Below are 15572 nucleotides of genomic sequence, written 5' to 3'. Positions count from 1 at the left end.
TAAAAATAATTTGAAGAAAAAATAGCGAGAAGAAAAATAACTGAAAAATGAGTTAAAAATTCAATTTTAAAACATGAGTTGTGTTAATATAAACCTAAAACCTGTGTTATTTGTACAAAAAATAAATAGAGACCTAATCAGATAAATTTTAGATATTTAAAGAAATAAAATCAGTAAGTATATAATTAAGGGACTTGAAATAATAAGTGTATAATTAAAAGATCAAATTTAATACTAACATTTTTGAATAATTAAATAACTAAATTTAATGAATATATAGTTAAAAGAACTATTTTAGACTAGTTCGAATTTAAAGCTAAAAAAGTCCTTTTTCCCATAAATAAATTCAAACAAAACCCCTCAATGTTTTCTGTTTTGTATTTTCTGGGTTGATGATTTGATCTTTATCTTCCAATTTTTGTAGCAATGGCGACAAGGAATCGAATTAGGGTTTTCCAAAGTTACAGAGATACCTTGAACGAGAACCGTATACCCTTCACTTCTTCAAATGATTCCGGTGGTCCAGTAATCGAAATGGCTACTACTTCTTTTCTCAATTCTAATCGTTCTTACGCTCCTCTAAGCACCGAAGATGATCTGGGTCCTTCTACATCCAGGTATTTTCAGTAATCTAGTTAGATTATTTGGTGAAATTACGTTCACGTTAATTTTTTCTTCATTTAGTTTTTAGGAAATGCACAGAAGAAGTTTTACTTTAGGTCGGTAAAATAGATGCCTCATAGTAATCACATCACGTAGAGTATAATATTTGGAAAGGAAATGATTGACGTTAGGAAGTGATTCAAATACACTAGGTTTTGTTGAGGTGTCTTGCTGGTTGGAGGTGACACGTATCTCGTGAGCTGCGTGTAAGCTGGTACAAACACCAAAGTTATAAAAAAAAAGAAGGGAAAATGCATAAGTACCCCAACCTATGCTCGAAATCCCAGAGACACACTTATACTATACTAAGGTCCTATCCGAACTTATTTTATAAATAATTTTCTACCCCTTTTTGGCCTACGTGGCACTATCGATGAAAAAATTGTCAACACGCACTGGGCCCAGAAGATAGTGTCACATAGGCCGAAAGAGGTAGAAAATTATTTATAAAATAAGTTCGGGGTAATAGGACCTTAGTATAGTATAAGTGTGTCTCTGAGATTTCGGGCATTGGTTGGGGGTACTTATGCATTTTCCCAAAAAAAAGAAGAAGAGGTGATAGTAAGTCATTTGCTCATATTTGTCTAAAGTATTTCTTTTGTAGAGAACATTGGAAGAGTGATTTGGATAAATAGGTTAACATTTTTTGCCATACTGAACATGCAAATACTAATCTTGACTAGTCTCTCATCCTGTAATGGTCTTGGGGGAAATAAAGTAAGCACTATGTTTCTTTCAGTTCATTTTGAATTCTGTGTATTCGGTTTGCAACTATAATCTAGTTTTCATTCTATTTCTTGGAGTAGTAAGTCCCTACTTGATGTTCTTTGAGTTGTTATTACTAATTACCTGTTATTTCTATTACAAATACAAAGAAATCGGAAGCTCCCAACACTTGAGATCGCCCAAGGATTTCAGTGTTGTGAAAATATGAATTTTCTCCTATTTAGTTGTTGCCATATGCAATAAGTGTGGCTACTCATCATTCAACAAACACTTCTTTTTCAACTGTTTTTTCCTGCTTAACATATCGCGGATGCAATTGCTATGACCTGGGATCAATATTCTAGCCTTGACAACTCATTTTCCCCCTCTCCATCCAAATTTGGCTTCTCTACTTTTCCATTTTTCCATGTGATCCAACCTTATTAGCTGAGTTAGGCTTACAGTCAGTCTGACCTGGCTTGCTTGGAAAAATCTGGACATATAAGCAGTAGACATATCCAAGTAACAAATACATTAAACTAAAATGGCATGAGATTAACGATATTGTTTCATTAGAATAGGTAGAAAATGTAAAGACACATCTTTTAAATTTTTGTCAAAAATTCTTTTATCTTTTTTCTCTATGAGGTGATCCATGTAAAAGCTGATCAACAAGAAAACATGAAATATACGAAATTCGGAAGAAGGCTAATCCCTTTACCCTGTTTGTTGCTTTTCTGGAGGTGTAGAAGTGGGTTTGCACAACAAATGGATGGCAAGTCTCAACATTTCTCTCACAATATCTGGCGACCTATATAGTGGAGTAGTGTTTATTTTGTTAACCAAGTGTCAACAATTGCAATAAGACTTATTCTCGTATGGCTATTTTTGTTATCTTATTAATAGATAAAGGATCACTTACCTGATCATCACAAGAATTGAGTAAAATTAAAATGTGCTCCGTGTGCTCTTTTCTTCAATTTTGTTTATATTAATTAGGCTGTGAGGAAAAAATTGTTGATGGTAAATATCTTTCTTTCTTCGTTAGAGATGCATTTACAGTGGGCTTACCTCCAGCATGGGTTGATGTTTCTGAAGAAGTTGCAGCTAGCATACATCAGGCCCAAGTAAAATTGGCAGAACTAAAGAAGTGCCATGCTAAAGCTCTGACTCCATCTTTTGGTGATGGAAGAGAAGATCAAAATGTGATAGAGGTTCTGACCATGGAGATTACAGATATATTAAGGAAGTCAGAGAAGAGATTACAGAAGCTTTCAGCAAGTGGTTCTTGTGAGGATTCAAATGTTAGAAAAAATGTACAGGTAGAAAGCTGATGATTTTCATACGTGAGAAGTTCATTTTCTTAGACACAACTTCCAATTTATTTTTGACTCAATTCGTGGTGATCTGTTGCATCCTCTTAACTAACTTAGTTTAACTGACTATTTTTTTTCTTCTAAAAAATAGAGTTACTTCTTTCTTAGTTAGCACATCGTTAATTTTGTGATTTAAGAATATTTTATTAATTCCACCAAGGATCGGAGTATTGGATACTCCTTTCACTACGGAGGACTTCTTTTCACTATGGTGGACTTCATTTTACTGAACTCTGCTGTCATAAAGTTGTTTTAAATGTTGTATTTAAATATTCATGTAGTGATATTTCTTTTTCCAGCGTTCTCTGGCTACAGACCTTCAAAACCTTTCTGTTGAGCTCCGGAGGATGCAATCATTGTATCTTAAACAGTTACGGCAGCAATCAGAGGTTTGTTAAATACTCTTAGGAGCCTATTTCAATGTTCAAGTAAATGCAGCTAATACTAGTGGTAACCGATAAGAGATTATAGTGTAGTAAGAAAGTGGTCGAATCTCTAATAATGTGGATTGGTTCTGCAGTTAATGCCTAATTAGACCCTCTTAATTGTCGTTTTTCATACTATCTTTAGATAGCAGGCGGAACGTTAGACCTGTGCTTATATATATTGTATTCTATTTCCTGGCGCAGGCACATGATGGACTTGATTTGGAGATGAATGAAAAGAAGTCTAGCTTTCTGGATGACGATTTCAATGACGTGGTAGACTTTCCAACTTTATGGTTTCTGGTGGTTTCCTGCCTATATTTGCGTAATACTGATTTCCTATTCTTTTTCTGGTTTCTGGATTCTGTTTGTTTCGTTTTTGAAGTTTGGGGATTTTACAAAATCGCTAAAAAGTAAATTAGTTAATGGAGTTTTGAGACCTTAAAAGTCTTCCTAGGAACACAAAGGATGATACACTTCATGAAAACACCTTAAACTAATGAGTATTGACTCAGCGTGGATTTTAGCATAATCAGGGATTACATTTGAAAAGGTTTTATGCACAGTATCATATTAGACGATATTACAGACACTATATTTCATGTGGTTGTTTTATCTTTCAGGGGTTCACTGAACTGCAGGTGGCCACTGGTCAGAAGGATGAGCAGTTCACGGCAGAGAGAGAAAGAGAGATTAGACAGGTCACCGAAGGACTTTTCTTAACTTTTATATGTTATTAACATATAGAATAACATGCTTTCTTTTCATCTTACTGACATAAAGTCTTTGTAGGTCCTTAAATCAGTTAATGAGCTTTCCCAAATCATGAAGGATCTGTCAGTCCTAGTTATTGATCAGGTTTGAGTGTACTCCTTACTTGTTTGCCAGAGTTATTTGCAGCAATTTGTGACTCATCAAGTTGAAATCATTTGCAGGGGACAATAGTTGATCGGATAGACCACAATGTTCAAAGTGTATCTGCATCAGTAGAGGAAGGTTTCAAACAACTACAGAAGGTCTCTCTCGCACTCTCTTGCTTTCTCTCTCGTTATGTCTCTCTCATGTGCGCGCACACCTTGCAGCTTAGTAAATATACTTGCATATACATTACACACTGTTACAAGTAGAGTTGGAATATAGGCAGTCGGCAGTCCTCATATCATTTCATGTAGTGATCTGGCACCATGAGAATTTATGTGTTCCTTGTGTTTTTCTATTTTCTGATTCTTGGTTTGTGTTAAATTGATTGTGTTGACGCCTTGGACCGTTCTGGCTTATTTTTACTTGGCTAACTGTATGCCCCTTTTTGGAACTGCAGGCAGAGAGGTCTCAGAGGAAGGGGGGAATGGTGAAATGTGCGACTGTTCTTGTTATCATGTGCTTCGTTATGCTAGTCCTGTTGGTCCTTAAGCATATTCTCTTATAAACTTTTCCCCCCTTTTTCTTGGGTATAACTAGGGCTGTAGTTCTTTCTATGCCAAAATTGTAGTGTGCTACACCTATTGGGGAGTTTTCTGGAGGAAGCCCATTAGCTCACTGCAGAGGTAACATGTTGGAGCGGTTAGATGTACATATTTGATTACAATTGAATTTATGTGCTGGTTTGCAACTTGTACCTGTAAAAATGTTGGTTACTACTTCCAAATGATAATAGGAGTCGTCGCATTCTGCGAAAGTTAACATTTTTTTATTACGGCAGTGAGAAAGTTACTTTTTTATGTGATTAACATAGGCAACACAAGGAAAAGGCACGTTGCTTCAAAAACTAAAAGCAAAAATTCATACTTGAATCTTGTGTGCGTTCCATTGGGAGTATGATTGCATACCATTTCAGGAATGATAAATGCTACAGTTCACAAGGTGTATTATCTAATTCCTTCTTAATTCTCTAGGTCAGATAGCTGAAAGTTTTGTACTGTAATTGGTGGGTGACATTAGGATAACTCAATGAAAGAATATATTTGCTATGAGCATAAGAGAAAACAAAGTTACAAAGAACACAGGAAAATCATATTTCTAGCCTCAGTGATAGTTGTAGAACCATGAGGACTAGCATGGTTAGAAGAAGACTGAAAGCACTAGAGGCTAGAGGGACTTGGCGATTACTACCAGAAGGAAGTATTACAGGAAGGGAGCACTCCTCCCCATTGAAGTAAACTTTACTTGGAAAACTATCACCGGCTCCTACGTCGATTCCAGGCGTGGTCTTCTTTGTGAAAGATATGACTGATTGCTGGGTACCAGGAACTGGAGGATCTTTCCTTGGATTATCTCCTCTTCTTTCTGCAAGAAGGTAATTTAAGCCTGAAAATCCCTGCATAAATATTGTGTTGTTAGTATCAGGCATGATGGTTCCGTTGAAAGAGTATCCTTTTTCAAAACCTTGGATGGCTTTATCCAACTGTACAGCAGCGAACCAGTCAACAATGTTAGTGTCGCCCCAATTAAACAGAGTTATTCTTGCTGTCCATCCACCTCTGAAATCACTGAGCAAATGCCAGTTAATGCTGACTCCACAGTTGTCTCCGCAAGGTAAGGGATTTGGCAAATCTCGTCTTTTATTAAAGTCCTTTGCCATTTCAGTTCGATTGTCAAAGGGCACCAGAAGTGCCTCTGGTGGTAAAAGTAGTGCTGGCTCGGAGGCACTGCACACATTACTGGGGTTCGCGTTGCTGCAGCCACAGGCACATGTGTTACAAGGAACGACAGAATCGTTGAAGAATGCAGAGAATGATACACAACACTTGGGCTTCTTTAAGGTTGAACTGCTAATGTTGCAGATTACTTGCCAACTAGCAACAGCAGCTGTATCTGAAGATAACCCTGCAGGATTAGGGAAGAGGCTGGAGGATACTCGGACTGGCGGTCCACATACATAACCAGGACTGTAAGTTCCATTTATTTTCCAGTTCTGTGGAGGGTGGATAGCACTTATGTTAAGGTCAGGTGACATTTTGTAGACTTGCATTACAAAAGCTGACTTTGACTTGCTTGCATCCATGAAAGGTGGCAAAATGGTTCCATTTCGACAACAGAAAGGAACCATTCCTAAGGTTGTATCATTTGTCTTTTCCAAAGGAAGGTCGATGATTGTGGGTTTCTTTTCACAGTTCAAGGCCTTTGAAAAATCCATGCCCTTGTAATATTCACCCTGCTTACCGAAGATGCAGTCCCCTGTATCAACAACCGTAGGATAAGCTCCCCTCATGCTATAGATGAACTCATCCCTCATCCATTCCCAGCTTAATTTCCAGTTATCAAGACGACTAGTGTTGTCGTTATTTGAGATTGTAACTTGTGCCCAGTAATTAGATTCGGATGAGCTAGTGACATCAAACATTATTGTAAGATCACCCTCTTGCCGAGGTTGGATTTCCTCATGGATCATGATGTTGGATTTGGCGTTTGAATCTTTTAGACAACAAACTTGGGTCCGATCACCTGCAAGGTCCAATTAGACATGAGACATCAATAAGTTTGCTTTGAGCTACCATCATAATAGGATTCGCCAATTCTGTATCTATATAGTTGGAAACATTTTAGGGGATATATATTGAAGTTATGTATACAATACTTGAATTCTTGATGTAGATGCTACATAGTTGGTTCTTTAAGTAGTTGTTAAGAAAACCGATGGTTACTAACTTTCCCTACCTTGAGATGTAGAAGGAGAACACAAGAAACCATCATTAGCCAGACTGATGGAAGAAGGCAAGGGAGCAGCAGGAGATGCAACACCATACTGTGTACCAACCAGCTCGATCCGAGCCTGCATCTGATTGACATCTCCAGCAGTCTGAATCGCGGACTTAAGGTCAGTCATAGGGAATCCAGCAAAAACAGTTCCATTTCCAACATCACCAGGCAGAGTGGTTCCATCAGCAAGCACAGCATGTGAAGCAGATACCAACAATTCTCTATGTTGGAACCCAACAAAGACTCTCCAAGACTTGAGTTCATCAGGACTATTGTTGAGGATTGTGAGATTGGACCTGAAATTGTAAGCTTGGTTGTTGGAGTTAGATGTCGAGACGTTCGGAGGAATAGGAAAACCAGAAGTATAGACGTAAGTTACGAATATGCCATTACAGTCTCCAGCGATGTTGGAGGAAGTTTGAGAAATTGAAACAGGAAGAGAAATTAAGAGGATGAGTGGGAGAAAGATTAACAAAGTGGCCATTGTAGTATGGTTTCTTTGTTTTAGGGAGACACAGCAATATAGACAAACTGAAATGACCATGGCTTACGATAAAATCTAAAAAAATAAGATATTTGAATTTGTCATAACAAAGACATATTCAAATATAAAGTAGTAATAATTTAGTTACATGGAAGTGGATGGCCGGCTTTGAGTGTTTCTAATATACTACTAGTATGCTTGTATTAGTACAAGTTAATCAAAGCAAGCAAGAACATCTGCATGGACTGAGTTTAGTTTCTTGTTTAATTAGTCTTAATTATTAGGTAATAAGTTTGACAGGTTCAGAACGGTCAAAGGGAAGCAAATCTAATACTCCTTCCGTTTACATTTGTTTGATTGACGGTGGAGTTTAAAAAATAAAAGGAGATTTTTGAAACTTGTGGTTTTAAACATGTTAAAACATTCGTATGATTAATACTTTTGAAACTTATGACCGCAAACATGTTATAACATGTGTTTCTATCGGAAGCAACCTTTCTACCCTATAAAAATGGGGGTAAGGGTTGCCGACAAAATGACGAATTCGGAATTTTCACTAAGGAAGTTCAAAATATGAAATGTAGTGCCTAAGATTTGAATTTGGAATCTCAAAGTGAATTTTGAACACCTTAAACCATTGAGTCAACCTCTATCTTATGTTCAGGGGATTCAATATGAATGTTTTTGCTGAGAGGGTTTGGGTGAAAACCCTCGGCCCCCTCAGATCAGCCCCTGTGGGTACTTCATCCTCCTCAGACCCTAGTGGTGAGATCATGCTAGGTATTTCTTAGTGTTCTTGTTGGTGGTGGTGATGATCGTAAGCATGCCATAATAGTTGTATAGTCATAAAAATTTCTCGTTAAAGTAAAATGAGAAGTTTGAATTAAATTATTTTTAAATTTTAAAATGTGTCTTTCTTTTAAACAAACTAAAAAAAAAACAAGTTCACTTAATTGAAATGAAGAGAATAAGTTATTTACTATATTTTTTCTATACTAGTGGCATTCGAGTCAGTTATGTGCTACCTTCCACTTGTACTTCAAATCTATTAGGTCAAGCTGAAAGAAATTGACAAAATATTCTAAGCTCCTTCAACTTGAATGCCATCACAATAGGTTTCCTGTCATGAATTAAAAAAAAAAAAGTTACATAAATCCCACTACTTAGGATTCATAATAGTTTCAAATATTACTTTTTTGTACCATATTTCTTCCTTTGAATACATATATCATTACTCGCCAGATACATGTATCCAGCGGTTTTAGAAATACAGATACATACTCCCTCTGTCCCTAATTACTTGTCCACTTTTGAATTGATACACTTATTAAGAAATCAATAATTGACACAATGAGTTTACCATTTTATCCCTATTAATTATGAAGTGGATGAATTAAAAGCTTAATATTTTCAAGAAGTTATACCTTTTTCAAAGTAATTAATTGAGGATATAATAGGTAAAAAAAAAATTGTCCTTGTCAAAATGGACAAGTAACAACTAAAAAAGGAAATGTGGACAAGTAATTAGGAACATAGAGAGTATTTTATTTATTTGAATTAAATGATTGTAACTGATTTCCTTACTTAAAGGGTAATTGAGGATTTTCAAAGTATATGAATAATTAATTCTCAAAATTTAATGGGATTTTGCTCATTGTTTACACTATCATAAATCATAACCCATTTTGACATGATTGTTTGATTGATCATTTTGGGTTCAATCATCTGATCAACTCAACAAATAGATCATGACTCAATCCGTATAAGTTCTAAACGAGTCGAGTTGGTTGGGGTTAATTTCGTCAACCCTTGCTCTAGATAGTTTGTAAACAAACACTTAGAATCTGTTTGACCTCAAAAATACTTGGGAAAAACTTGGAGAAAATTTGGAAAGTGGTGTTTGATCATATAACTTGGCAAATATATTTGCTAAGTATCTCAAGTTTCCAAATACTAGAAATAAACTAGTATTTGGTCAAGTTCTAATATTTGGAAATTTTAAAAAATTCAAAAATTACCCCAAACTTTTATATTTTATAAAAAATATCCATTATTTATTGATTTCAACTAATATTTGTTACTACATCCTACGGAAAAGTTCGAATTCTAATTGAGTGACAAAATTGAGAAAAAAGAACAATTTATTTTTAATGGATTATAATTATAATCGAATCAATGACAAGTTTGATTATGTGATTAATGTATTGTCTTGCCTATATTGTTATTTTCTTGCTGCTGATTGTTATCAATTACTATGTTATAAGGTCATTTTTAACGGACTATATTACTATAAATAGATAATACAAATTTATGGATATTTTTAATAGTTTTTAGAACTTATGGGTATAAATCATATTTTTTGAAATAATAAAATATTCTTGAGAAAACTTAGGGCCAAACATATGGTATAATTTGACCAAAAACTTGGCCCAAATATTATTGCCAAAAATATTAGAAAACTTGGGATCAAACGCTAGCTTAGTATGAGTATCTCAACAACCTTCAGATTTGAATAAAATAAAATTCTATATTTGAGAAAAATAAGATCATATTGACCAAGTGCATAAATAGACGCACTTACCAACTCCTATTAAAAGAAATAATCCAAGTTTAACCATTCAAAATCAATTATGGCGAATATGTATATATATATATATATATATATATATATATATATATATATATATATATACTAGTTTTTCGATACGTGCGTTGCACGTGATTATCAATTCAGAAAATTTAAGCGACGATTTGAATAATAAGCTTTGCACAAAATAATATTATAGATTCTTTTGTGAATGTTCAATGTGGATCATAATATGTATATCTCTTATTCACACGAACCTATGAAGATGGTTAATTAAATTTTTTATTAGTTAAATGCAATAATGTATATATTTATTTCAATTTGATGAGGTTCAATCATATAATTAGTCGTATATCACTAATATTACCTTATAGACAATATTTACTGTGTATTTTTCTTGTCATCTAACCAGATGTGTTTTGCACGTGTATTCTACTTCATATGTTTAGATGTCATATGAGCATGTGGAGAACAACTACATTTAATTTTTAGAACTATTTTTTGTATATTAATTTTTATTTTATAAGTTGTAACATAATAGATGACGTTCTTTTTTATCTTACACCCAACAAAAGGGCAATGTTTATATAGTAATAACTATTTTTTTTTATCAAACTTCCTGACAATCTAAATCACATAAGGAACATTGATAAATAAAGTCATTCTTTTTTCTTGAGTATAAAAAAAACAAATCATGATAATTCTCTAACTCTTGAGAAGTTTAATAATTTTGAGAAAATATATTCAGAAACATATATCTACATCACAAGAGAAATTGTTAACAAAAACAAATGAATTTAGACTACAATTAAAATTAAACTAATACAAATTTCTCCCGGCGTTATTACAAGTCGTATGAACTTTTATTCGTCGAAAATACTGAAATATTAAGAAATAGTAAATAAGTAAAACAAAAGCACAATGTTTATATAGTAATAACTATTTTGAAGCAAACTTCCTGACAATCTAAATCACATAAGTAGCATTGATAAATAAAGTCATTCTTTTGTCTTGGGCTTAAAAAAAATAAATCGTGACAATTCTCTAACTCTTGAGAAGTTTAATCATTTTGAAAAAAGATATTCAGAAGCATTTATCTACATCACAAGAGAAATTGTTAATAAAAACAAATGAATTTAGACTAAAATAAAATTAAACTAGTACAAACTTCAACTTGCGTTATTACAAGTCATAAACTTCTTTGTCGAAAATACTTAAATATTAAGAAGTAAATCAGTAAAACAAAAGGGAAATGTTTATATAGTAATAACTATTTTGAAGCAAACTTTCTGACAATCTAAATCACATAAGTAACATTATAAATAAAGTCATTCTTTTGTCTTGACTATCAAAAAAACAAATTGTGACAATTCTCTAACTCTTGAGAAGTTTAATAATTTTTTTAAAAGATATTCAGAAGCATATATCTACATCACAAAACAAATTGTTAACAAAAACAAATGAATTTAGACTACATGTTAACTTCATATACTGGAACATTACATACTAATGTACTAAGCAAAAAAATAATTATTGTATCATCAAAATTATTTCCTCAAGTACTCGAGCTTAAGGAATATACCCTCTTAAGATAAAACAATTTACTTCATCAGAATAGTGGTACCTCATATTCCGCTAAACTTCGAACTGACTCATCGATAATAAATCACATGATTTTTTTAAAATGCAAGAAGAAGAAGAGGGGAAGATTTAAAAAATGTGGTCGAAAATGAGAGGAAACCCCTCTATTTATAGTCAACAAAGGATAGTATGAACAAGTGTTTTTTGTGTCTTATTTGAAAAGTCATGACCTTTCCAAGAAGTCACAACACTTTCGAAAAGTCACAACTTATTGAAAAAGTCACAACTCTTTGGAAAAGTCACAACTCATCGAAAAATCACAACCCTTTGAAAAAAGTCACAACCTAAATTAGGGATATTATAGTAATTTAACATTCAAGTTAGGAGTTCATGCTTTTAAGGTATATATATATATAATAAAAATTATAGTTAAAAAATAAAAAGGATATAAATAATAAATATTTAGCTTGAGCTCTGAAGCGCAAAATCTTGTTTTCTTTGAGGAGATTCACACGCATTGCAACATAATTTTTATCGATTTAGTAGTATAATTTTGACCTGTCTTCTCTAAAATATAACAATCCGACAACTTCGTATAATTCTAACAATTTTAAATTATTTGAAGAGTTCAAAGCTCCATCTAAACAATACATTCCTTCAATATATATATATATATATATAGTCTATTTTATATAGTGAATAAGTTGAAAACTTAGACAATTTCTTTATCTCAACTATCTCCTTTTACTACGCCAATCTCAAATTATAAATATAATACAATGTTCTTTTCCATATACAACAAAATACTTTTCATCCTCCTCATTTCACAACGCAAGGAAGAAAACATCTTTATATAGGACTATAGGTATAAGGTTTCTCCCACAAATAAATGTCCTAAAAGTGGATAATAATTTTGAGGTATAGTGGAATAATTAGTAGGATACAATATGAAAAACATATTAAAATGGTAAATGAGTTACATAAAATAATGACACTACTTTCTCCATAATTACGTCCACTAAAATATTATGCATTTTAATATTTTAATTTTAACATAAACACTAACTTTAGACTCACAAGATTGAAATAAAAGAATCACTTATCTGTAATTTAATACATCGGACATATGATTTGAAATTAAGAATTATTAAACTTAATTTCAAACTCAAATATCTGAAGTAGAAAATCGGTTATAGTTATTAGTGCGATATGCATATTTCACTAATTCATCGTGAGGGATAATTCATAAAATACCTCTTATACCTAGACTTTGTAGGAATTCTATGACCTCTTTATATTTGTTTGTGCTATAATACATAAATACTCTTCATATTCATAATTGCCATAAAAAAAATGAATAGAAGTTATATAGAGCAATTCGAATAGCATCTTCTTTTTTGGTTTCTTTTGTAATTAGAAATTTTAATTTTTATTATTTCTTGTCTGATAGTTTATCAGATGTGACAGCCAAAAAAAGATTTAATAGAGCATGACTGTTTTATTTGGTCTTTTTCGAATGTAAACTGAGCCTAATATTTTCAGTTAATTTATTTTTGAGATTATCGTGTATCCCTTCGTCTAAATTAGAGATAAAAACTTTGTTGAAGTATAAATGTAGGATTGTTTCTGAACGAATGTTTATATTTAAGCTATTTCGAATAATTTAAAACTATATTAAGCCCTTTCCCTATTTATGTAATATCCCGGTATCGTGTTATAACGGTTTTGAAAATTTAAAAAGAAGTTTGGGGAAGAAAGCGTAGTCAGTGACAACCCATTATAATATTTTGTCAATTTCTTTCAACTTGACCTACCATGTACTAAAATATTAATATAATAAAATCATATGCTCATAACATTCATAATTACCTACCTCTTGTCTGCTACATTAGAAATTTCATGTGTCTACTAGTTGCAAAATGTCACTCTTTTTAATATATTTGAAAATTTCATAAAAGTAGTATAAATTAGAAAAAGTGATAATTTAAAGTGTTAAAAGATATATAAAAAGTTACAATTTTTTAAAATTTGAAAAACTTAACATGAGAATACTAACAATTTTATTTTATTCAAATAACTACTCGTTACAATCTTGGATTGTGAGTGAAGTAATTACCATGTGATGATTCATTTAGAAACTATTATTTGTTTCTTATTCTCTTCTTCTTCATTTTTTTTTTAAAAAATTAATATATTTTCTTAATCTTTAGTATTGAGGTTATGTTTTGTGTACTGATGAGTCGTTTGGTAGCTAATTTGCAAATGAGTTACGTAGATATTTAGTTATGTATAAGTAATATCGTGTTTGGTAACTGATTATGAGCTACGTTATTAAGGTTTAATATTAATATGATGTTTGATTTGAAATTTAGAAACTCATAACTAGTGCACGTATAAATTATGAGAGTTCATGATATTATTTTATAAGAAGTTGAAATAACTAATATATGTACATGAATAACTAAATTATGCTTAAAATAATAGATAAATTTCCTCATAATTAATTCATATTTTACTAATATATGTGCATAACTCTAACCAGCTCCTCAACCACCCTTAAAATTCGTTTGTTTTAGATGTAAGAGTTGAGCTATGGCAAACTTGCAATATAGAGATTATTTGTGGTTGGATATTTAGTTTGATATATTACAACTTAATATACAATGTTTAATTTAAAATATTTGATTATTAAAAATAAGTTTGTTCACTAATCACTACACAGATTTCCTCATTAAATTTATGTGGGTATTATGTATGAAAAAAGACTATCTATTGAGGAAGTTAAAAAGGAAGCTCAATGTAAAAGTTAGTAAGGCACATTTCCAGAAGTTAGTTATAGAGTTAGTTAGAAGATTAGGTAAGTTAGTTACAAAGGTATATATAAATACGTATGCTTATTCATTGTAACATATACTTAAAAAGAATATATACTATCTTCATCTTCTACAATTCTATTATAAATCTTGTTTAGTAGTCAATTACTTCATTGTATCAGAGTAGGTGATAGGAATCTGAAGAATTCATCTGCGTATTACTTCTGAAGATCTGGAGATCAGAATTTGTCATCTGTATAAGACTTCTGAAGATCTCAAGGTCAAAATCTGTCAGAAATTGTTCGTTGTTTTTCCGCAATTCAATTCAAAGAAGAAGAAAGATTGTCAACATGACTCAAAGAGTATCTGAACAAATAACTGGAGACAACAGTACTGATGGAAATCCAAGCTCTGTTCCAACAATGTCTATGAGTCAAGGGGTCGATTCCAGTCATCCATTGTTCTTGAGTCCTGCTGATCTCAGTGGGGTATATCTGATCTCGTTTCAGCTGACTGGAATTGAGAATTATACTTTGTGGAGTAGGTCGATTAAATTGGCATTACTTGGAAGAAACAAGATTGGTTTGGTAGATGGATCTTGTAGAAAAGAAAGTGTAAGTGCAGAATTAAGAGGCCAGTAGGAGAGGGTGAATGTTATTGTCCTCTCGTGGCTCTTGAATTCAGTATCAAAAAGTCTTTTAGGAGGAGTGACATTTGCCTCATCAGCTCAAGGGGTATGGAATGATCTAAAATAAAGGTTTGATCAGTTAGATGGGTCAAGAACCTTTAGCCTGCATAAAGAAATTGCAAATTTGCAACATGGTACTGATTCTGTGTCAGTATATTTTACTAAACTTAAAACCTTGTGGGATGAATTTGAGGCTTTAGTGCTACCTCCAGGATGTGATTGTGAAAAGGCAAGAGGTTTTGTTGATCATTTAAATCGACAGAAATTGTATCAGTTCTTGATGGGATTGAATGAGTCTTTTGAATAGGCAAGAAATCAGATTTTGTTAATGAGTCCTGTTCCTACAGTGAATCAAGCTTATGCAATGGTGATAAATGATGAGTGTCAGAAGATAACTTCTAGCAAGTCAAGTGTAGGGTTAAGTTCTGTGACTGATTCTGTTATAGACCCTATGGTGATGTATTCAAGAACAAGTGGAATCTCTAGTACTCAAGGATTGAACAAGTTTAAGAAAAAATTTCCTGTTGTATGTGAGTTTTGCAGATGCAAAGGGT

At 32.6% G+C, this 15572-nt stretch overlaps 2 protein-coding genes across 2 annotated transcripts; one reads left to right on the top strand and one right to left on the bottom strand.

Moving 5' to 3' along the window:
• Positions 1-345: 345 nt before the first annotated feature.
• LOC125871600 (tlg2p-like protein a) lies at positions 346-4836 on the top strand. The gene is made up of 8 exons (XM_049552232.1): positions 346-617; positions 2417-2690; positions 3044-3133; positions 3374-3445; positions 3793-3870; positions 3962-4027; positions 4105-4185; positions 4488-4836. The coding sequence occupies exons 1-8, from the start codon at positions 427-429 to the stop codon at positions 4593-4595; spliced, it is 960 nt and encodes a 319-aa protein (XP_049408189.1). The 5' UTR covers positions 346-426; the 3' UTR covers positions 4596-4836.
• A 145-nt stretch (positions 4837-4981) lies between these two features.
• LOC125871599 (COBRA-like protein 7) lies at positions 4982-7568 on the bottom strand. Its single transcript, XM_049552231.1, has 2 exons — positions 6824-7568; positions 4982-6610 (listed from the first exon to the last, which is right to left on the bottom strand). The coding sequence occupies exons 1-2, from the start codon at positions 7407-7409 to the stop codon at positions 5178-5180; spliced, it is 2019 nt and encodes a 672-aa protein (XP_049408188.1). The 5' UTR covers positions 7410-7568; the 3' UTR covers positions 4982-5177.
• Positions 7569-15572: the final 8004 nt, after the last annotated feature.

This window comes from Solanum stenotomum, chromosome 7 (assembly GCF_019186545.1).
Source record: "Solanum stenotomum isolate F172 chromosome 7, ASM1918654v1, whole genome shotgun sequence".
Classification (NCBI taxonomy): domain Eukaryota; kingdom Viridiplantae; phylum Streptophyta; class Magnoliopsida; order Solanales; family Solanaceae; genus Solanum; species Solanum stenotomum.
The sequence above is the reverse complement of the archived record's forward strand: the minus strand, read 5'-3'. Positions and strand labels throughout refer to the sequence as shown.